Source organism: Falco biarmicus, chromosome 6 (assembly GCF_023638135.1).
Source record: "Falco biarmicus isolate bFalBia1 chromosome 6, bFalBia1.pri, whole genome shotgun sequence".
NCBI lineage: Eukaryota > Metazoa > Chordata > Aves > Falconiformes > Falconidae > Falco > Falco biarmicus.
Window position 1 is genome coordinate 77,482,452 of NC_079293.1, and position 22,011 is coordinate 77,504,462.

At 44.2% G+C, this 22,011-nt stretch overlaps 2 protein-coding genes across 5 annotated transcripts; one reads left to right on the top strand and one right to left on the bottom strand.

The window, feature by feature from the left end:
• Positions 1-458: 458 nt before the first annotated feature.
• LOC130151118 (meprin A subunit alpha-like) lies at positions 459-21,815 on the top strand. Of its 4 annotated transcripts, XM_056342857.1 has the most exons (14): positions 459-2,082; positions 7,118-7,270; positions 8,377-8,401; positions 8,513-8,566; positions 10,283-10,323; positions 10,410-10,485; positions 11,326-11,443; positions 12,910-13,085; positions 13,286-13,507; positions 14,404-14,550; positions 17,401-17,616; positions 17,965-18,438; positions 18,601-18,774; positions 21,131-21,815. In XM_056342857.1, exons 2-14 carry the CDS (start codon positions 7,262-7,264, stop codon positions 21,172-21,174), a joined length of 1,776 nt encoding a protein of 591 aa, XP_056198832.1. In that variant the 5' UTR covers positions 459-2,082; positions 7,118-7,261; the 3' UTR covers positions 21,175-21,815. The 4 variants fall into 4 exon arrangements, with proteins under 4 accessions (XP_056198832.1, XP_056198830.1, XP_056198831.1 ...); XM_056342855.1 differs by lacking the exon at positions 21,131-21,815 and having other exon boundaries at positions 18,601-19,312; XM_056342856.1 differs by lacking the exons at positions 459-2,082; positions 21,131-21,815 and having other exon boundaries at positions 6,415-7,270; positions 18,601-19,312.
• On the bottom strand, positions 3,792-5,055 carry LOC130151121 (taste receptor type 2 member 9-like). Its single transcript, XM_056342862.1, has one exon. It carries the CDS (start codon positions 4,984-4,986, stop codon positions 3,937-3,939), a length of 1,050 nt encoding a protein of 349 aa, XP_056198837.1. The 5' UTR covers positions 4,987-5,055; the 3' UTR covers positions 3,792-3,936.
• Positions 21,816-22,011: the final 196 nt, after the last annotated feature.

The window sequence follows — 22,011 nt, forward strand, 5'->3', positions numbered from 1 at the left end:
TGCTGACCTTTTACAGGACACACGGGTCTAACAGCCTGTATCTACCATTCCTGGCCCAGCAAGAGAGAAAACATGCTCCCTGGTTACTGCTTTCAGACACCTGTGGCTGTCAAGACAGAGCACTGCCTTATTTTTAGCAGTGCCTCCAGTGATCTTTATGTCTGTGCTCAGAGGCATGCTCTGGAACTGGACCTGAGACATCCCGCTGTTCATCAGCACAAAATGCAAAAAAACGCAAAAGCTTTTTTAACCGTTTCATTTCTCAATCATAAAAAATTTGATTGACTCAAAGCAGTTTTCCATACCATGCCAGCACTGGGCAGCCACTCATATTGACATCTGACATCTTTTGCGTGTCTGCTTCCCCCCACCTCATGTGCCTGCCTCCCTCCCCCTCTGCTTCCCCTCCACTACCCAAACCTGGTGCTTCTGGAGTGCCTTGGTTACAGGTGTCCTCCACCCAACACTCAGGCATTGCAGTCATAACCAACAGCTCTGTGATCCATCTCCCTCTTCCAGCTTTCCAGGGATGAATTCAGCCATCTACACAGAGGTGTCTAATGCCACTGGAGATGCTCTTGAGGACCCAGACTGACCCTGCAGGTCTCCAGTGCTGTACCTCCCAACGCCATGCAGATGTCTTAGATACCCTAGGACTTCTCAAATGAGTGGAGATGCCTATGTTTGGGGAAACAGGTCAAGCTCCTAGCTTTGTCTTTTGCCATTTGCATTTCCCCAGCCGTATGAAACTTCAGCTCCATTCACAGTTGGTCTGTCTGTTGAATTAGTGATGGTGCAAGTGGAGGCATACGTTGGACAGAGTGCCCATCGCTAAACTAAACAGGCCATCTTCTAGTCCTGAGGCCAGCTGCTGGAGCATCTTGTGGTTGAGGAACATTTTCCCCAGGGCTGAGCACATCGTTGCATCTCTCCAGAGAGCAACTGTAGCGTATGGGCTGTGCTGTTCTGTAACCTGCCTCCTCGAGTGCCAGCTGTGCTGTGCATCGTGTCCACAGGGGTTTGACAGAGGTGAGAGAAGGTGTCTTCACCGTGGTTTGCTGGGGCTGCTTTCTTTTGTGTGGCAACATCTGCAAGATGGTTTTGCCTGCTGAGTCTTGCAGTATGTGAGGTTTTGAGGGGCAATGTTGTGTAGGAGGTAGGGAGTACAATGGATCTTCCATGGCCTTTTTGTGAAAGAGATTTGGGACAATCATGTTAAAGGATCAACTTCATGAGCGACAGCAGGAACGAAGGGAGGTGTGGTGGTGCCCGCTCCTTAAAGGCCTTTCAGCAGGGAGCTGTGTCCAGAGGAGATAAGTTTAAGACCTGCCTCCACTGGGACATGGGATGGCACAGAGTGTCTCCTACTGTGCAAGTAGGACTCAAAGGAGTTTGGCATCTGATGTAAAAAGTGCGATTGCAGCTAAAGGCAAACTGTGAAAGGCAACGTGCTCTGAGTGTCTAATTTTGATCAGATGACTCAAACCCTTTCTTTTTAGCAGGACAACATGAATGCGATTTTTTTGCTTTACTGCTGCAGGAAGAGCCAGAAAAGAGTGAAAGCCAATGTTTTGAAAACACTTTCTTGTTAACCTCTTCCCCTTTCATTTCTGTGTGCACAGAGAGGAAGAGGGAAGGGAGTGCTCCTTGGCCCATGGAAAAGGCAACCTTTAAAACAAAAAGCTTGCCAACTAAGCTGCTTCACTTCCACTTTGACTTTTCAAATTAGCATCCTGGGGCTGCTTATGTTCTCTGAGCCTCTGGTTTTATTTCTAGTAGAAAGTACATAGAAACTAGTGACCCTTTCACACTCTTGCCCTACAAGATGACCGCATCTCCTTTGTCTGAGGAAAAGAAGATCTGAGAAGCCTTTTGCTGGTAGGAATACATTAAAGATAGTTCTCAAAAATGCAGCAGAGAGAAAGCTCAGCCACTTCTTCTAGAGTGAATCCATGTCCAGCAGAGCTCCTGCTACACCTGAGATGACTCACTGGAGAGCATTTTGGATATATCTGAATTCTGCAGAGCTTCAGGAGGCCTCTGAGATTTGGGCTTCACACCTGTCAAATGCACTGCTTCTGGGTAAGTGTTCTAAAACAAGAGCAGAAGCAAAACCTGCTGAGATGCATGAAAAATGCACTCTTGGCTCTTGGCATGAGGTAAGACATCCCTCTGGGCCTGAGGTGGTGCAAGAAAAGAACCATTCAGGTTCTACTTTGTTCATGCTGGAGCTATTCCGTGTTTAGATCATCTGCTGTTGTGGGTTGACCCTGGCCAGCTGCCAGCCGCCCACCTAGATGCTCCTTCACCCTCACTGCTCAACAGGACAGGGGTGAAAAATAAGATGGAAAAGCTCATGGGTTGAGATAAAGGCAGGGAGATCACTCACCAAGGACCACCACAGGCAAAACAGACTTGACTTGGGGAAAATCAATTTAATTTCTTGCCTATTGAAAATAGAGTAGGATGATGAGGAACAAAGACAAAACTAAAGCACCATACCTCCACCCCCACTTTTCCCCAGGCTCAACTTCACTTGTTCATTCCCAACTCCTCTCCCCGCTCTCCCCAAGCAGCGCAGGGGGATGGGGAATGGGGCTTGCAGCCAGTCCATAACACTTTGTCTCTGCTGCTCCTTCCTGCTCACGCTCTTCCCCTGCTGCAGCGTGGGTCCTTCCCATGGGCTGCCGTCCTTCAGGATACGCCTGCTCCAGTGTGTGCTGTCCATGGGCCTCAGTCCTTCAGGGCACACGCACCTACTCTGGCATGGGGTCCTCCACAGGCTGCAGGGTGGGTACCAGCTCCACTGTGGACCTCCATGGGCTGTGGGGGGACAACCTGCATCACCACAGTCCTATCCACAGGCTGCAGATGAATCCCTGTTCCAGAACCTAGAGCACATCCTCCCCTTCCTTTTCTGACCCTGTTTGTTGCAGGACTGTTCCTCACAATTTCCCTCACTCCTCACTGCTGGGGAGTGTTTTTTCCTTTCCTAAATACATTTTCCCAGAGGAGCCATCTGCATTGCTGATGGGCTGAGCTGTGCTCTGCAGTGGATCCTTTGCAGGCAGCTGGAACTGACTTTCCCTGGCACGGGATAACCTTGACTTTGCTTCACAGAGAGTCCCATGGGTCCCCAGCTGCCAGCACCTGGCACGAACACCCTGAGCATCCGCCCATGGGTCACTGCAAGTTGAAAGCGTGACTTTATCCCCCACTGCACTTTGCACAAAACTCGCCTTCCTCAGTGTTTACTAAGCCAGAATCTATTGGTAAAAGCAGATCTCGTACAAAAAGAAAAGCAGACCAGGAGAGCAGTCACACAAAGCAGGGGAAGTCATGGTTTTACATGAAGTGGGGCAGAGGGTGGACACCTCATTCTGGCATGGGAAGTGGACTCCCCACCCCACCTGCCCACCCCAAGGCCATTTCTGCATTGCTGTTTACAAGTCAGTCACCACCCCTGGTGAATAATAGTGATCAACATATTCACACATAAGTTATAAATCAATACAAGATAGTGGTACAACTCATAATGTTGCAAAGTACACAGCCACAGCAGAAATAAACATAAACCAAAATAGATATAAACAGGTTGTTTAAGTAAGTAGCTTCAATCAGCAAATGCCAAAGCATTTTTAGAAGGTTTTCAGTATTGTTATTCCCCTTTTGCAGCTAGCCCATGTACCAGGTCTAAATTACTTTGTTACTGACAATAATTTAACACAAAGAATTATCTAAATCAGATTATAATATTTATTTATTTAATGCATAATAATGTAGTTCAAAGCATTATAGTGAAGTTTTCTTAACTTGCTGAAGATAGAACATCTGTATCATCTACACTGTCTGGAGAGTTGCATTAGAGATTAAATTATGTGATTTTTATAACAAAATATCAACATTTTTAATGGGTTCCAGCTTTTATTACAGTTTCTACCTCATACAAACCTTGCACTTCACACAGGGCAGAGTCCTTAGCAGTGCCTTTTCCAGTTTGGGATTGCTGAAAATCAGAACAAGGGAATGAACAGCCGGAAGAGCACAGTGAAATACTAAAATGACAAATGTCACGGGACCTTGCTCCCTTGTGGTGTAAATCATTATCAAGATGAAACATATAAAGTTAATACTGTAAAGGAAGAAGAAAGACATAACATATTTCATTGCTTTGATATGGGCATCCATGCTGAGATTCTTCACTGAGTTTGTCTGCATCTTGCGTTGATGTTTCCAGAGAGAAAAGAGGAGGAGAAGGGCAGAAAAGATTACTACCATGAATGCACTGACAATTCCGAAGCCACCAACAATAAAAACAGGGAAATAATGTTCATCCATTTTGACTTTCAGTTTCCACGTATTTGCTAGGATGGTGGAATTATTGAGGTTTTTACAGGGTGCTGTGTAAGTGATGTTGTAGACGAGGATGCAGAGGAACAGGGATAAAAGCACTGCACCCCACAACAGCCATGGCACAATCCTGTCAATTTTTGCTTTCAGGTAGATGAAGAAGATGTGCCTGAAATTTGCGATTTTTATGCAATAAAAAACACAAAGCCAGGCAGAAACCCACATGTTGGAAGAATGTAAAAAGCTCTGAAGAGCTGAAAGTAGTTCAGGTATGGGGTGAACATAAAATGACCAGGGGTAAATTATTGAAAGAAAGAAATACAGCCATGTGACGCACAAATGCCAAAACCTGGAGCATCCCAGAAACATCACGATTTTCTCATTAGAGCTGAAGATTTTCGTTTTGGCCCAAGAAATACAAAGCACAAAAACAATGAAAACATTTATCCATATGCCAGCAAATGCCTGAAGTGTGATGACGACCAGAACCATGACATCGTGTGAAGTGACATTAAGTTTATCTTGAGAGTAGCAAGCTTCCATCCTCCCAAGGTGGGTAACAGTGCTGTGCTGGAAAAGTAGTTTGTTGCACCAGTGCTTAACGCAGGTTAGCAGCTGCTGTTCCCCTACTGTCATGTATGGAAACAGGAGCTTTATAGAGCTGCTGGTGGTGGTGATTTTGGTGCTGCTTCTATGCAGAGTAGGGCAGGTGCAGGAATGTAAATGTGCTGGGTATTCCCTTACCTGGCATCAGTGTTGCTCTTCAATATTTGAATTTCAGTTCAGAAGAGCTGTGCTGGGCGACACAAACAACGCAGATGTTTTTCTGCAGTGGACAGTGTTGAGATTTAGTGACTGTCCCGTGTTTGATCACTGCCAGGATTCACGGTCTGGGTTCTCCTGTCCCTTTGTTGCCAATGATGCTCACACAGAGGGGTGCGCTTAGCGAAGCACAGTCAGGGGAGTCCCTGTGCTCTATCATCTGAGAGCCCAGGAGCTGCAAAATTCAACCAAGATGCTGGAAACTGGAGTTAATTTGGACCCTCCATGGGCACTGAAGTCCATGTTAGTTTTCCCAATAGTAATGCCTTAATCATAAGTGAAGAGCCACATGGTGGAGGAAGGGCACTGAAGGAAAAGCAGGACTTTCTTTTAAATGTTTAAGTTGAAGCATATAGAGGGAAAAGGCAAAAATAAGCATGAGCCTCCATGCCAAGGCTCAAAACTCATCTGCTAGCAACATGAAGAGTTTTAGGGGTGGGACCATGCTGGGCTCCTGACACACTGACATACCCTCAAACCTCCAAATGGCTTCAGATCCTGAAAACTGTGGGTTTTTAACAAGCAGTGTGTTAAGCTCTGTAGGATGTGGACTGCCTATAGACTTTGGGTTTGTACAGGACCTTGCACATCGGACCTTGCAAATCAGAACCTCAGTTACTGACTAGATCTTGGACGGTGTTGTGATGTAATCAGCAAAAATTTAAATCACAGCAAATAGCTGTCTACCTACAAGAAATAAACCAGCAGCATTTTCCCTCTTCAGAGTGATGCACTTGTTTTCTGGGGGACATAAATGCAAGCACTACTCTGAATATTATCACACGTTCCTTTTTGCATTTTCTTTGCTAAGGACCTTGCTATAGCATTAACACATTGAAATGTGTTCAAAGAAGGCCTAGAGTTCATCTCAACAACAAAACATGATGCCTACCACATGATCCCATGCAATCCATTCAGATAGCCCAGTGGCTTTTAATAAAAGTTCTAGTGAGATCTTCACCACCCTTTATTTTTCATATTGCCTAGAAGACATGAATGTCATAGCTTGGTTTGGATGCAGTCATTCAAAAATATTATGGATCATTTAAATCTAGTCATGCTTGACTGAAGTGATGTTAGAGACAGTCACTGCACTTATGGATGGATCTTGTCTATGGATGTTGTCTGGAAGCTCAAAAGAGAATTGCTTAAGGAAAGCAACTTATTCTCTGGGGCTAACAATGCAAGAATTAATGTGAAGTCAGATGATCTCCAGGTCCTTTAGACCTGCAAAAAGTCAGGAAGGAAGTTGTCAAACTGTGATGGAGATCAGACTCCTCGTGTGTGTGTGTGTGAAGAGGAGCCTTATAGGCACTGGACACAACACTGCTGGCCTGCAGGGACTATCAGTAAGAAGCAGCATTTAATGCATACCCATTTCTCTGTATCTTATTTGCTATCAGCTTCATGTCTAGGGAGGGTGGAAGTTTTACAGACTGGGTGGCAAGGAGGCAAATCCATTATTTTTGTTTTGGTCTATGCCCTTGGGTCCAGAAGTCCGGGCTGGCTTGTGCCAGCTGGCCATTAGTGGCTTTTCTTCCCCTGCAAGTTGTGTTTCTGGAGGCTGATCTGGGAATTTCTCTCCCTCTAACCCCCATTCTGCTGCTTCTGTGACATGCAGGCTGGGAACTGACAGACGCTTGTTGGTGAATTCAGTTTGTGTCCTCTCTTCTGGCCTTGATTTCATGGGATGGTTTTATGGGATGGTTTGTGGACACGTCTCTAGGGGAAGGATGCTGATGAGGCATGTCGACTAACTTCTTTGCACTCACTGGTACTTCACTCCCCTCTCCCATCCCCGTAGATGCCCCATGCAGGTAGCAGTACTGGGTGTGCCACCTGTAGAGACCCTGGACTCTCGAGGTGGCCTGTCCTGGCCCCCACCACTGCAGGCTGGTGCAGCTGTCCCCTTCCTGTCCCATAACAACCCTCTCACTTCTTGCAGTGCCCAACACCTGGGGTCTCACCAGGGAGGATGGACTGCCAGCAGGTTGCAAAGCATGGCCAGGGAGCTGCCTACTGAATATCTCCTCTTTCCCATTCTGCAGCCAGGCAAGGACAGTCCTTCCCCCAAGGATGGGGGTGCAACATGAGCCGGGTAAGTGAGCAAAGGGGAGGCAAAGGTAGCAGCAGTGGTGGGAAGGTGGGAGGAGGAGGAGGTGCAGGAAGTGTGTGGGAGCAAGAGAGCTGCAGAAGCGTGCAAAACCCCTTCATGTGGCTGCCAGGAGGAAAATCCCGCTGATCAGTCAGAGGCAAAGCTCAGCCCTGCTTTTGCCTTCTCACCGAGGAGTCTTTCTCCTGCCCTGCTTCACCCTGGCCCACATGACTTGCCTTCAAAGGGAAAGACTGGGGTGGGATTCCCATGCAAAACACTGGGAGCACATGGCTTCATGGGCACGTGAGTGGGACCAAATGACTTCTTGCTGTACTCCTGCTCTGAGATACAAAGTCTTTGAGATCTCCTGAAGAAACCCAAACCAACATGGTCTGCTGGAACTTGATGGCTGGCTTTCTGTTGATTACAAAAATAATGCTATTTTTAAATCAAAGATGATGCTTTACCCATAGAATCAGAGGAAAACAAAAATTTGTTTGCATCTACCAAGATGTTTTCAGGAATAAAAAAACCCAACCCACCAAGCAAGCCTTCTCTTAAATTGATTTATTCAGCTTGCAAACCACAAGCCTCTTTTTCCAAAAGGTTGTTACTTTCCTACTCATCAGCTTTGGTGGTCTCATGTCAGGATGAGGTCAGGATGGTGCGTAAAACAGAAGAGTGAGATTTTCTCTGAAGAAGTCACAGAAATTTTAAATAGTTTGGTAGCTCCTGATTGCTACAAGGGTTAACATGCGAGGCTACAAGGGTTAAAATGGGGAGGCAGATTGCTTATTGGGTTGGCTTATGGCTATATCTATTAAGATTAAAGTCTGCTCTGCCTTTTAAAGTTCAACTTTTTTGATGGCTTATGCTTATCAGTGCTTCTGAAGCCTATTTACCTGCAGGACACTATATCTAGACTGGCAGGTAGCAGCAGATGATCTTCTGAAATGAATTCCTGGAGGATATGGTGTTTCACAGCACTGGTTTCCTGCTCCTCTGCCTTTACGGTATTCCCAGTTGCTCCTCTATTTTCTTGCTTGGGATCAGGGTGAGATTTCACTTCACTTGTCTGTGATTTTGAAACTGTACTTTCTACGTTTCAGATCCAAAACTCTGTTGAAGACAGAGGTAAGGATGCGATATTTTTGTGTTAACAGAAGCCTATCTGTCATCAAGTGGATAATCATATCAACTCGTGTCATTGAGTCACTAACTTAGGTGTATTACTTCTTTTGATAGTTAATGATGTTGATGGAGGACAGCTTAGAAAGGACATTCCAGAAATAAACTCAGGTAAGTCTGGACACTAAATAAGCAGGCTGTTCGATTATTACAGAGATGTGAGATAGCCTTTGAAGACCACAAGCCTGGCAGATGAGATGGCACCAGAGGGAACTGAAAGCTCCCTCCTATGTGAAAAAAAAATCCCAAATGCATCCTGGATACAGTGAGAATGGCAAGGCACTCAGAAATATGTGAGGTGAACCCCAACTGCTTTTGGAGAGAGGGAAGACCTTCATTTTACAGTCTGGTAGTAGTGAGAGAGGACAGAAAGGCAAGAGCAGGGCACAGGGCAGAAGACAGAAAGATTCATGAAAGGTTGATGTTGGAAAGGAAAAATGGAAAGGCCAGGAAATTTCCACAAGAATAGTTCTGCAGGAAACCGAAGATCTTAATCTTAATCTTGGAAACACACTCAACTGCTGCTGGGGAAGGCTCAGCAACCCCTGGACTGCACCTGCATCCCTCCCCACAGCGCTATTCTGCAACACATGCCCCAGAGGAACCTTGGCAGTGGCTCTAATTCAACTTCTGCTTCATTACTGTGCCTTTATCTTGAGTTGGTTGGTTTCACATGACTGATGACCAAGATATGAAACTTAAGTACCTTCAGCCCTGCCCCAGAGTTTCAGAGCGTTGCCATGAGAGAGTTTCCGTTTCCTGACATTGTTATCTGCTCTAATGTAAGTTTCCTCTGGTTTTTCTGACAGAACAGAAAATGTGGTGTAGCGTGGAGGTGTTTTGGTGTTTTGGTTTGGGTTTGGGTTTGTTGTTTTTTTTTCTCTCCATATGTATGTGAGGAGAATAAAGTTCTTTGTATAATAAAAGATCTGAAGATGAGCTGTCTATGCCACGATTGTGCTTAAATGAAAGGGCATTAAATGAAAATGTTACACTAGAGGACAATACAGTGGCTGGGGTTTGGGCTCAGCTTTGCGTGGGGAATCTGGCACCTTAAAAAAATAAGGGGATAAAATGAGAGTCTCAAATGCTGTGTTTTTAAAGCATGGAAGGTTTGGACCAGCTGCTTAAAACACAGGTATCTCGTGCCAGTTCAAATCCATCCCCTCCAAGCACCTCTATAGAAGGGGAAGGAGTCTCCCAAACTTTGTGTCTAGCAGCCCATGTGGATCGTTTGGACATCCTTGTGCATCTCAAGTGGTACCAGACACTTATGTTTAGGCAACTGGATGGACACACAGCTATCCATCTGAGGGGATCGGAGACACATAGCACATAGATTTAATTGCTTCAGCCTGAGCTTGATGCAGGCTGAACCTCTTCCTTCTCTAGAATTCTGGTCTTTCTTCTTTGATGACGTGGTCAATCCCAGATGATTAGCCTAGGTTAGCTAACTAGTTAGGCTATTTAGATGCCTAACTTCTGAATAAATCCATTCCACCCGTACATCAACTTCAATGTTCACAAGTCCAGAGTTGTTTCAGGATACAAGCCTGAGAAAAAGAATAAAATCTCCTCTGGGCAGGTGTTATGAAATTTTTATGGAAATCATAATTCATGCCCAAATCCCCCTTAGCAGCGGATGGAGGACTGGCATGTTATAGTGCGGCAGTGGTTATTTGTTTGCTTGCTTCTGGGCAGTTGCTGTTTAAAGGGAGGTGGGTTCGTTGATGAGACAGCCTGATAGATTGTAAGGTCTTTGAAAAAACACATATTGTAGTGCTTGATATGTTACTCTGGCCTAAATGGTTGTTTATCTCCTTTCAGAAACAGGAATGAAGCTTTTTGAGGGTGATATTATCTTACCGGTATGTGCTGCTGATCTAAATCAACATTAGCAAGAGCGTAGATTGGGCTTAAAATGTTAACACAAGCATGTTGATCTCATTAACAGCTGGAGAGGAATGCTCTGAGAAACAACTCCTACAGATGGAATTTCCCCATCCCCTATATCCTAGCTGACAGCCTGGGTAATAAGACTTTTTATTATGGTAGCACTGTATTATTGCATTAGATATACCCTGGTTTTGCCCAGCTCTCTGGGCTGCTTTTGTTTCATTTGCTATTGAGTTGTGCTGCATTTAAGCCTTTGTGACTGCTGGCCAGCACTTTGTTTGCAATGTAACAGCTCCAGTGACTGGCCAGATGCTGATGAGCAGCCAGTTTAACTGGTATCAGTGTTATCTGGCTGAGATCTCTAGATAATGAAGTCAGGAAATGCTAATCTCAAGAACATGCATGTTGATCTACTGCACCCTTTGTGCCTTATCTCTTCTTAACAGTCCCAGCTTAATACAGGCAGAAAGGAAATGCAGATATAAGAAAAATCGTTCAGAGCATTCTCCCTTCTTGTTTTCATTTAAATTTAGACAATATTTTAAGTTGTCTTAAACAAGTTAGGAGTACAAGCTAATAGCAAATCGGTGTTAAAGTCGTATGGATCTCTCCTGTGTTTACTAGCCCTGAGCTCAAAGTTTGCAATACTTGAACTTATATGATAACATGCAATAAAATTACTCAACAAAAACTAAGCAGTGCCATGGATGCCCAAAAGCCTTTTTGGTTGTTTTTTTTTTTTTTCAGTACAATCAGCTTATCTAATAAAAGATGTTATTTCTCCATATGGTCCCTGCCAAAGTCAGGGAATTCTGCTAACAGAGCCTCTGGCTCTTTCATCCAGGCAGATACTTTTAATACGTGTTCATATTTTTAATGCATGCTTGTTCATACTTTCTATCTAGAATTATATATATTTATAACATTATAAAAGCAGAACAACTGCAATTGTCATCCTCTGCTCTGTGTTTCAGATCTGAATGCTAAAGGTGTTATCCTGCAGGCGTTTGACATGTTCAGGCTGAAGTCTTGTGTTGATTTCAAGCCCTATGAAGGGGAACAGACTTACCTGAAGTTTGAGAAGCTGGATGGGTAATTTTGTATTAACAATCCAGTTTGTATCACCTTGTTTGATATGATAGTTTTTCCAGCTGAGGAGACATTCATTTTCTTTCTTGCTCGTACAAAGGACATAAACTCCTGAGCCACATTTCTGTCCCACAGCTTGTTTATATTACACTGGAGTAACCAATGGTGTTTTCTGTTTGTGGTGTGCTCTTAATGTAAGAAAAGACTATTTTATTCCCATTTGCATCCTGGTTATTGAAGTGAATCCCCTTCTTGGTGCTCTTTCAGGGAATAAAACTTCCTCCTGGCATTGGTTTGGGCAGGGTATGTCACTGGTGCGTTGGCATTAGCGTGGAGCTTCGTCCTTGCTTTCAGATGCTGGGTTGGTTTTTCCTGACCAAATGTTGAAGCCAACAACCTCTACCATCGTGCAGGTCACCACAAGTTCCTTTGCTCAGCTGGGGAGGAGGTGACTCTTCCAAGCCACAAACCCTATCATCTAAAACAGAAGCCTAAAATAAGTCTGGTGACTCACACGCCAGATGCCTGTTACTGTCCAGGCACCATGAAGGTGCCAGTGAAGATAACTCAGTGGCAGGTGCCAACACTGGCTGATAAAGTTAGGTCATGGGATTTCCCCACTTGCTGGGAAGGACCATCAGGAAGCTGGTGACACCAGCTAGTGTCTGCATCTAGGAATCTGGTGTAGATCTGCCCTGGGGTGTGGGAAGACAGGTGTGCAGCAATTTTGGGTAGCTTTTTGCTTTTTTTTTTTTTTTTTTTTTTTGAGCACACAGTGATGAGTTGTTTCTGAATAGACATGAAAAGTTAGGATTCAAATCAGTATTCAGGATTCAAACCAGGGAAGCTGCAGTGATGAGTTGTTTCTGAATAGACATGAAAAGTTAGGATTCAAATCAGTATTCAGGATTCAAACCAGGGAAGCTGATACAGCCTGAGTTCACTGGAGGCTGCTCAGTACCTTTGAAAATAGGGCCACTTATTTAGATACTTTGGTAAACATACAAATAAACAACACCCAGTGCAGTGTATGAGGTTATAAGGCACCTGCTCTACTTCCCTGTGCTGCTCATACTCTTCTACTACCCTTGCTATACTGTTTGAGCTGGGGCTGCCCAGCGTTGAAGAGCAATAGCATTTGCCATCACCACCCCCTTCACAAGAACTGCAGCCAGCTGCAGAACATGCATGCACTGCTCGCAGGGAGGGCAAAACGAAATGAGAAGGTCAGTCACATCTTGGGCAGGGACTCATTGCCAGACTGTGGCAGGATGCTGAAGGTACACATTGCTCTGTATTCTGGCACTGCAAACCTATCGCGGCAAGACTGTCAAACTCAGGTGAGAAATTCTAAAAAATATTGATTTTTTGTACTTTCATCTTGATCAGGCAGTTGAGTTAACATGTAGATACAAATCATAGACGATATAATGCAAAATAGGTGCAATATCTGAGTCTTTGCCTTACAGGTGCTGGTCTCATGTGGGGGACCTGCAGAGTGGCCAGACAGTGTCTATAGGAGAGAGATGTGACTATAAAGCCATAGTGGAACATGAGGTCCTGCATGCCCTGGGATTTTACCATGAGCAATCCAGGACAGATCGCGATGACTATGTTCAGATATGGTGGGATGAAATTATTGAAGGTATGATGCCGGTCTGAAATGATTGAGATGTAGATGCATGTCTCTGTTTTACAATGCTAAAATGTCTTTGGTTGAGAATGGCTGCTTACATTTTAACAAGTGGACCATCATTTAGTAACAGGTAAAACATTTTTAAAAGATGTTATGTGCTCAGCTTTATTTCTGGTCTTACCTAATCAGTTTTGTATGTTTTTGTCTAGGTTTTGCATATGCCTTTGACAAACACAATGATAGTTTCCTTGATGACCTCAATACCCCATATGATTATGAGTCAGTCCTGCACTATGGACCATATTCTTTCAACATCAATAGCAGCATTCCTTCTATTACAACAAAAATTCCTAAATTTAATGAGATCATTGGGCAGAGGCTGGATTTAAGCAGGATTGACTTACTGAGGCTGAATCGCATGTACAACTGCAGTAAGTTCTTCTTCTCACACATGTATTTGAAAATCCTTGCTCAAGCTTCACTATAACATGGATGGAGTCACATGAGAGGAACAGGAACGCTACACACTTGGGTTCCTCTTGCAGTGCTAAGAGAAACTATATTTTTTACACAGCAGCAAGCTCCATGGTGGCCAGATCCCCATTTCTTTTTTACAGAATACCTTTGAATTGAATCACAGGTCTAACACCTTTAATTCATATGGACTTCCATGATATTACTTGTAATAGTTACCATTTCCTTCATTGATGATGATCATCATGCTGCTGCTGCTGATAAAATCTTCAAGTGACAGTGGTTCGGAATTGGCGTCTCTGAAATTAGAGTATCTCAATTTTTTTTTCTGCCTATGTGATGTTAGGTAAGACAATCGGAGTCAGGGGCACAAATGGGGATAATTGTGCTTTCCAGCTCCACTGGCAGAGCTATGAAGGTAAAAGCTCAACATGCTGTACAGTACTGGCATACTGTGTTAACACACACTTGAATATTTCCCCTAGCTTCAGCAGAACTACTTCTGATTTACTCCCTGAAGAGTGAAATGGGCCACAGAGCCTATCCCAGGCGGGCTTAGAGAAAATGATGGAAGTCTGGAAGGGAAAACTAGCCTGCAGGGGCCAAACTGGTTCCTACAAGGAAGTATTCCGCCGAGAATGGGAGAAGGATAAGATGTTTCTTTCAGGAGGAAACATCATTTATGTGTGGTAATGGAGATGTCGATGTGAAAGCCTTCATAGTCTTCAGTTGCATTAAGAATGTATTTCCTGGTGTTAAATGCTGTATGTAAACATTCTGGGATGGGATTAATGGTGAGAGACTTATTTGATGTCGATGGATGTGGTAAAACATGGTAATCCACTCCTGGCAGCTTCAAGCCTCACCTTCCTGGACCAGTGCTCCTTTGAATTCCTCAGTATCTGTGGGATGGTGCAAAGCAGACAAGACGGTGCTAACTGGGAACACACATTGGGCAGACCAGGAGAAGAAGACCATACTTTGGTGGGAAGCTGTGCAGGTACCAGGTGTAGTTTTAGATGGTCATTAGATTTTACCGTGTTTTTATGTGATGTGAGAATGAAAATATACAGAAGTAAACAAGTCATTAGAAGTACCCTTCTGTTAATGTTAATCACTGCATACCTGATAGTAAACATGACTCTTGAATTTTCAGATAGAAAGGATAACAATTTTAATTTTAAATGTTTAACCCTTCTTTAAATCTTCTCCCTATATTGTATATCTTGTCAAGAAAATGACAGTTCGAGACTTAGGTGTTGTAAATTGCTGGTAGCTCCATTAAAGTGAAGAGAGCTCCACCAGATTGCTACAAGTGACTTTAGTGAAACTCTATAGAATTTCATCGGGTGGAACTCTTCTCCTTTTATGCATGTGACAGGATTTTGAGTAATTTTCTAGTCTTTGTTTAAAGGTGAAAGACGCTTTCCCTTTGTACAGGAGTTCATTTGAGGCATCTCCACAGAAGGAGATGCACATAAGCAAATTTGCACATAAGCAAATATTGCAAGACACAAATCTTGTTTATAGACAAATTCTGAGATTGAAACCAATCCGGGATCATCAAAATAGGAAGTTGAGCTTCAGCAATCTGTCATGGAGCAAGAGGAAACCACCCTCAGAAGACTTCTTCGAGGGAGGGGTTGCTGTGTGATGCAGAGCCGTATCAGGAGGGTGTAGCTGCTGGTAATTCAAAGTTTGTTCGAGCTGACCACACAGGGACGCTGAAGGATTATCTGAGAAGCAAACTGGCAGTGATTTCCTCTCCGCCAAGGAGAGTGTTGCATGGGGTCTTTTTGATTGAGGCTTTGGCTCCAACTGCACTGATTTAAACATACATTGAACAAATATTGGGTTCTGCAGTATTTTGATTGCTGCCAGGACACAGAAATTGAGTAAGGTCTCTTGTTTTCAGCGGCAGTGGGGAGAAAATTAAACGCTGGGGAGGAGCATCACGTAGACAGTCCAAAAATCTTCACGCAAAAAAGTCTCTTTTGAAAGTCACAGGCCTGAGCCTGGCTGGTCTGTGTTCAAGTGGCCATCGTTAGGCACATCTGCTTCCCCAAACACAAGTGGTGCTTAGTCACAAAAGCATCTCATGGTGTGGGAGAGGAAAAAATATGCTGACTAGAAAGGAAAGTCATTTCTGTGGAACCTGCTCCCAGGAAGGAGAGAGCAAAAGATGGCTTGTGGCAGTAACAGGTCATGTTTGCTGCCTGATGCTGTGTTTGCCTACAGATTGGAGATCCTGTGTGTGCTGGTTTTAGCTGGGATAGATTTAATTTTCTTCATAGTAGCTAGTAGTCAGTCAGTGAGGAGGAAAGCAGACACATAGCAGGCAGGGCGAGGGGATGCTCCTATTCTCATCACACGCAGGGTTTGGGAGGGCAGATGTGTGCCCGGTGAAAGGCACCGTGCAAAAACCAGCCCTCGAAAGACGCTCTGAGCAGGGAGCAAAATGAACAGGAGGGTTGTTTAGGTCCCACCGTTGGCAATTGCTTGTTTCTAGAGGAACAAGTCCGTTTGGCTGTTGCTTGATGGGCTGTTTGCTCATGGTTTGCAGGGTGTGCAGTTTGCTGACACTGAAGGCTCTGGATGTGTGACAGGGTGTGTGGCTGGGGAGTGACAGCGGCTTCCTGCCTCTCGTGGCTGGTGACAGATCATTAACTGCTCAGCTTCAAGGAGGGGGAAGAAAAATGTATAAAACTTAAGTAGTCAGCCTTCAGAAGTTTCCTGAGGGCAAACAGGTCAGCAGTTACTGGAAAATAAGCAGCTTCAGTGGGTATTTGTAGGGGAACTAACTGCAGAAGGCCGGTGATGGGAGCACATCCAAACGCAGGCATGAGGCTGGGAAAAAAAAACAAAAACGCATGGAGCTCAAAGCAGCATCAGGTGGCAATTCAGAATCGTCGTTGGCTATACAGTCCCTGCTACTTGCCTCAGTCGGCTTCCAGACAGACAAGAAAAGGGCAAACCCATAGAGGCAGCCACAGGGTATTTGGAAATCCCCAGTGTGATGCAGGTTGAAAATGTCCTTGCTGTCAGGAGAGACCCTTCCTATGGGGGGTGTGTGGTGTGTGTGTACTGAGACTATTAGGTGAAGCTGGTGCACTGGCTCGGTTGCCTTCAAGAAGCTGATTTAAAATTGGAATATACAGAGCGAGGCTGATGCAGACAGAGAGTGCAAGTGTTCAGTCTTTGTAACCAGGAAGATCAAAGATCAAAGACTCTGAGGAGGTATCACTCTGGCCCACAGGTAGAATTGCCGACTAATTAGGAAATAAAGGAAATAGTTATTTCAAACACATTAGCTTAAGGTAACGTGAGTTGATACAAAGTAACTGGACTGGGAGTTAATAAATCCTTTACCCATAGCAGAATTATGGCAAAAATGTCTTCAGCTGCTTTTATAGGGATGTCTGATCTGTTGATAAAAGGGCATGATTTCTAGGCAAAGCAGAAGACTGAAGACCTTGACCTAACAGGATCCTTCCAATACTTTCCTTCCTGTCTCCAAAAAAATCCCTGCCCAAGTGCATCCACTTAAAATTCGTACATGTTGACAGGACTAGCACTGTACGGTTTGTACTTAATTCCTAAAGAATGGAACCAAATATGTACCTTATTTAATCAACTAGTTTGCAAGCCATATTTCAGTGCATTTTCATTTTAATATTAATTTGCAATTTAGGGAGAATTCTTTTCTATTGAAATATTTTTTTTTTTCTACTTTGAAAATAACTTCTAGCTTAGGCAAGTGCAAACTGCACTAAAGCTTGTTTAGCACTGGCATTTCATTAGTGAGTGGATCAAAAACTTTTTTCACACCACTGTGTTTTGTTCTTCCCAGGTAGAGGATATTTCATGCACTTAGATACAAAAACTGGACATGCTGGTCAGTCAGCTCTTCTGGAATCTCGCATCCTTTATCCAAGGAAGAAGGAAAAATGCCTTCAGTTTTTCTACAGGTTAAATGGAAATCCACAGGATAAGCTAGTTATCTGGATTAAGAAAGATGATGGAACTGGAAATGTTAGACAGATGGAAAAGCTGCACACTATTACAGGTAGGTGAAACTGTTTTCATATCTGAACTGCTGGCAAACTTTGATGCTAGACAACACTGGCTTGGTTTATCGTATTAAAGTCTGCTCAAGTGTCTGGTGTAAATCTAACCTTCATTTGCTTCAGTTGAGTAACTCCAGAGTTAGTGCCCGTGAGAAGAGAATTTGGCTCGGAGGTAGTTTCCTTAAGACTGTTCTGGGATTAGCTAGGGTGCAGGGCATTAGGCAATCGCCACATAAACAGATCCTTCACCAAACAAACAGGTCACAGGACACTTGAGGAAGACACAGCTTGATTTGGGATTTTGTCCTGGACTTTTGATTGTCACACATATTTATTTCCCCCTTTAGCTGATGGAGAACATCACTGGAAATTGGCCAGCATTCCCTTTGGTGTCCAAACCAAATTCCGGTATGGGTTTCAGGGCATCAGAGGAGATCCAGCCCAGTCTGCTGGGGGGATAGCCATCGATGACACCAGCCTGACAGAGACGAACTGCCCCACCAATGTCTGGCACATCAGAAACTTCACATCTCTTTTTAACAGTACTTCAAAAGGCGATTATATCATAAGCCCCGTATTTTACAGCTCGGAAGGCTATGCCTTTGCTTTACAGCTGTATCCTCACGGAAGAAATTCATCATCCTACGTGAATTACATGGGGATTACTTTCCATCTCTGCAGTAGTCCAAATGATGGCCTTCTGGAATGGCCGGCTGGGCACAGACAAGTTGTCTTGTCTGTTTTGGATCAAGACCCTGATGTAATCCACAGGATGTCCCTCAGCCTTAGCTTCACTACGGACCCAAACCAGCTAGTATATGGTAAGTCAGAGTGCATGGGGGAGAAATATGGAGGTGCCGAGGTCTGCTCAAGCTGGAGAAAACTGTTGAAAGCCAAGAGACCAGGCTAGGTTTGCTCTGCACGTAACACTACTGGGCTGACTAGATGTAAGCTTTAATTACTTTTATGGTTTTGCACAACAGGCAGAAATGACACCCTGCAGTGGGACAAGCCATCTATCACTGGAAATTTTTCTTCTTTCTGCAACTGCTACATGAGCCCAGGTGTTGGCTGGAATACGTTCCTGACCCACAGGGAGCTGCACTGGAAAAAATTCCTTAAAAATGACAGTCTTTTCATCTTTGCTGATTTTGAAGGTAAAGTATTATATTATCAGAATCCCCTCTGGAACAGAGCAGGTGCGTACTCTTCCATCTGTAAGGAAAGCACTGAAGATGAGGGTGATTAGCAAACATCTAGGGAGTCATCTATTTCAGGAACAAGTTTTTTAAATGCCTAGTGATTTCAGGTACCTGATTTTTGAATACCCAATATGAAACCCTATCAATGACCTTGATTCTCTGGTTCCTGAAAATCAGATTTTCAGGACAGATTATACTTCCATGTCTTGAAGATCAGTCTACTTAATGATGTCTCCATTTGCCACTACCCCTATATCCCTTCCCACTTAAGAGAATTGTGGTTTGACAATGAAGGTGTTCTTTTCAGACCTTGAAAAACTGGCAGAAGGAGGTTTTGATCCAAAGCTTCTCTCCTGAGGCTGCAATATTTGTCAGGACTGCGTGCAGCCGCTTTGCTCTGCCAAAGGAGGCAGGGAAAGGGAAGAAGGAGGAAAAGAGGTGTCTGGTGCAGAGGGCAGCCTGGCAGGCAGGTACCCACTGAGCAGGCCACTGCCTGTGCAGCCACGTGTCAGATGGCTGTGTCCATCTTACTTCATGTTAGGTGGTCAAAAATGAATGTTATAGACAACATGGTGAGTCATTTGAGAGCAATGGGTACCTCTAGGGAGCAGTTGATCCCATTTCATTATAGTTGTGATGAACTGCTCTTCTGATGTGCTAATCTAGTCACTGGCACATGGGGACAACCTGTTCCTGCATCTTTAAGGTTTCCTTCTTGAAGAATGTCCAGCTTTCCTGGACCCCTTGGCACTTCAGAACTGTCTTCCAAGGGACTCTGTCAACAAGGCTCCTAAATAGGCCAACATTTAGATTGGATATCAGGAAAAATCTCTTCACTGGAAGGGTTGTCAAGCATTAGAACAGGCTGTCCAGGGAGGTGGTTGAGTCATCATCACTGGAAGTGAAAAAACATCTATCCCCAAAAAACACATAGATGTGGCGCTTAGAGGCATGGTTCAGTGGTGGACTTGGCAGTCCTGGGTTAACAGTTGGACTTCATGATCTTAAAGGTCTTTTCCAAGCTAAATGATTCAATGATTCTGTGATCTCCACCGGCTGCGAGGGAATCCGTCATGGATGACAAATGGTGGGTGAGATGAATCCTATCACCCTTCTGAAGTGAATTTCCTTTGGAAAATGTCAGTGTCTGGAAAGTGGAAACATTTTGTATAAGTAAATAAACATTAAACCAGACTTGACCCAGGTCAGAGCACTTGTCTCAGGTAGGAGAGGATGGTTGAGTGTATGCTGTGATAATCCAAACTCCCTCAGCACGGCTGAGGGATGTGAAAACCAGGCTGTGAACTTTCCTGGCAGGATTTGCCTCTTGCTGTTCATGGGGGGGCGGGGGGGGGGAAAACCCAAAACAACCCAACAATTTTCTTGTTTTCATTCCAACAGAGAATTGAGAAACTTCTGAAAAGACAAGAACTTTTGCAAGATGGGAAAGCTGCTTCCCATGAAAGTATAAACAGGAACATGTACTGGTTAATAAAAATGCAGAGCAGTCTACAGTTCTGGCACACAGAGTGGCCCAGTTTTTCCGCAGGTTATGTAGGGCGTTCAGCAACACTTCCAAGTCCCCTTTAGCAATAAGAAAAGCAGCTGAGGCTTCTCTGTGCTTTCCCTGTCAGTGCTTTGTACTGGGAGTAATTCCCTGGGAGAGATTCAGTCCTGCTGTGTCATACGGGAGCCAGTGGTCCCAAAAATGTTTGCAGCTGCTAGGTGAAATTGTGGTCGAGAAATTGAAAGATTTGTTAAGAGACTACATTTAGTCTCCATTACAAATGGGTTCACCTTCATTTCTACATATTAAATCGAATATGGTCACATTTATAAGGTTCCAGCTTCTGCATTTGAATATTCGTTTTGATACCAGGGTGCCTAAAAACTCAGCGGTAGTGTTACATTGCCCTCTGATGAAAGCTGGAGGACCTGACACATGCCTCCCACTTCTCCACAAGCCTTTCCATCCTTCCCCTTCATGTCCCAGTCCTTTTTCAGATCACCTCTGACCCAAGACCTCTACTCTCTCACCCCCGTCTCTCTCCAGCTCAGCAATCCCTGGAGCCCTTTCTGGGGCTGAGAAAGACACAGACTGGAGCGCCGTGCATGCCTGCAGCTCCCTGCTAGTCCAGTTTCCCCTCCCACCTCCTTCGATGAGTACTGCTGCAGCTTCCAGAGATATTTGGATGAATTATTGTTGCTTTATTTCTTGCGCCTGGAATCAGCCTGAAAGTCATCCCGAAATACATATAGAACTGTACCATATACTCAATGTATTAAATTAAGGTTTCTTCTTTTCTTGCAGATCTCACCCCTCTGATTACATCTGAAGTCCCAGTCCATCCTTGAAGTGCCTGGAACTTCTTGACTACAAGTGCAGTCATCTATGACAGATAAAATATATTTCTTCACTTAAGAAACTGTATTCTGTGGTTTCTGTATTTTAAGAATTTGAACTAGGCTTCCCTGTTCATTTTAAGAGACTATATTCCTAGACTTTTCAAAGATTATTTTGGCCCAAGCAATGAAGGGCTTCTCTTAGTTATATCATCTTTTTTCTTCGCATGTTCTGTTCTTTTTGTTTATCTTTGCTGATGGCAATGCTTACTTCCCAGCTCTTGTCTCTGAAATCTCGGTGTCCAGCTTTCCCAAGCCAGAAGCACCGGTGCTTGACGTCCAAGACTTCCAGGACTTCCCTTTTCTCCCTATGGCCATTACCACTTCTTCAAGCCCAGCTTTTGATAACAGTCACTCCCAAGTATTCAGCTTGTTATGTCACTGCTAAAAAGAATAGCATGCTTCCTTACCTTCATCTGCATCTGGACCCAATTCAACATTACTGAGAAGTTTTTGTGAAAACAGAATGGGAATTTGTTTGGATCTTATGGTGGGTTGACCCTGACTGGTCACCAGGTGCCTTCCAAGATTCTCTGTTGCTTCCCCTCCATCCACAAGATGGGGAAAAAAATATGATGACAAGCTTGGTAATGAAGATGAGGACAGGGAGATCACTTACCAGTTATTGCCATGGGCTAAATGTCCTTGGTTTAGGGAAATTAATTGAATTTATTGCCTTTCAAACAGACTAGGATAATGAGAAGTGACAACAAATCTGAAAACACCTTCCCCCACCCATCCCTTCTTCCCAGGCTCAGCTCCACTCCTGACATCTCTACCTCCTCCCCG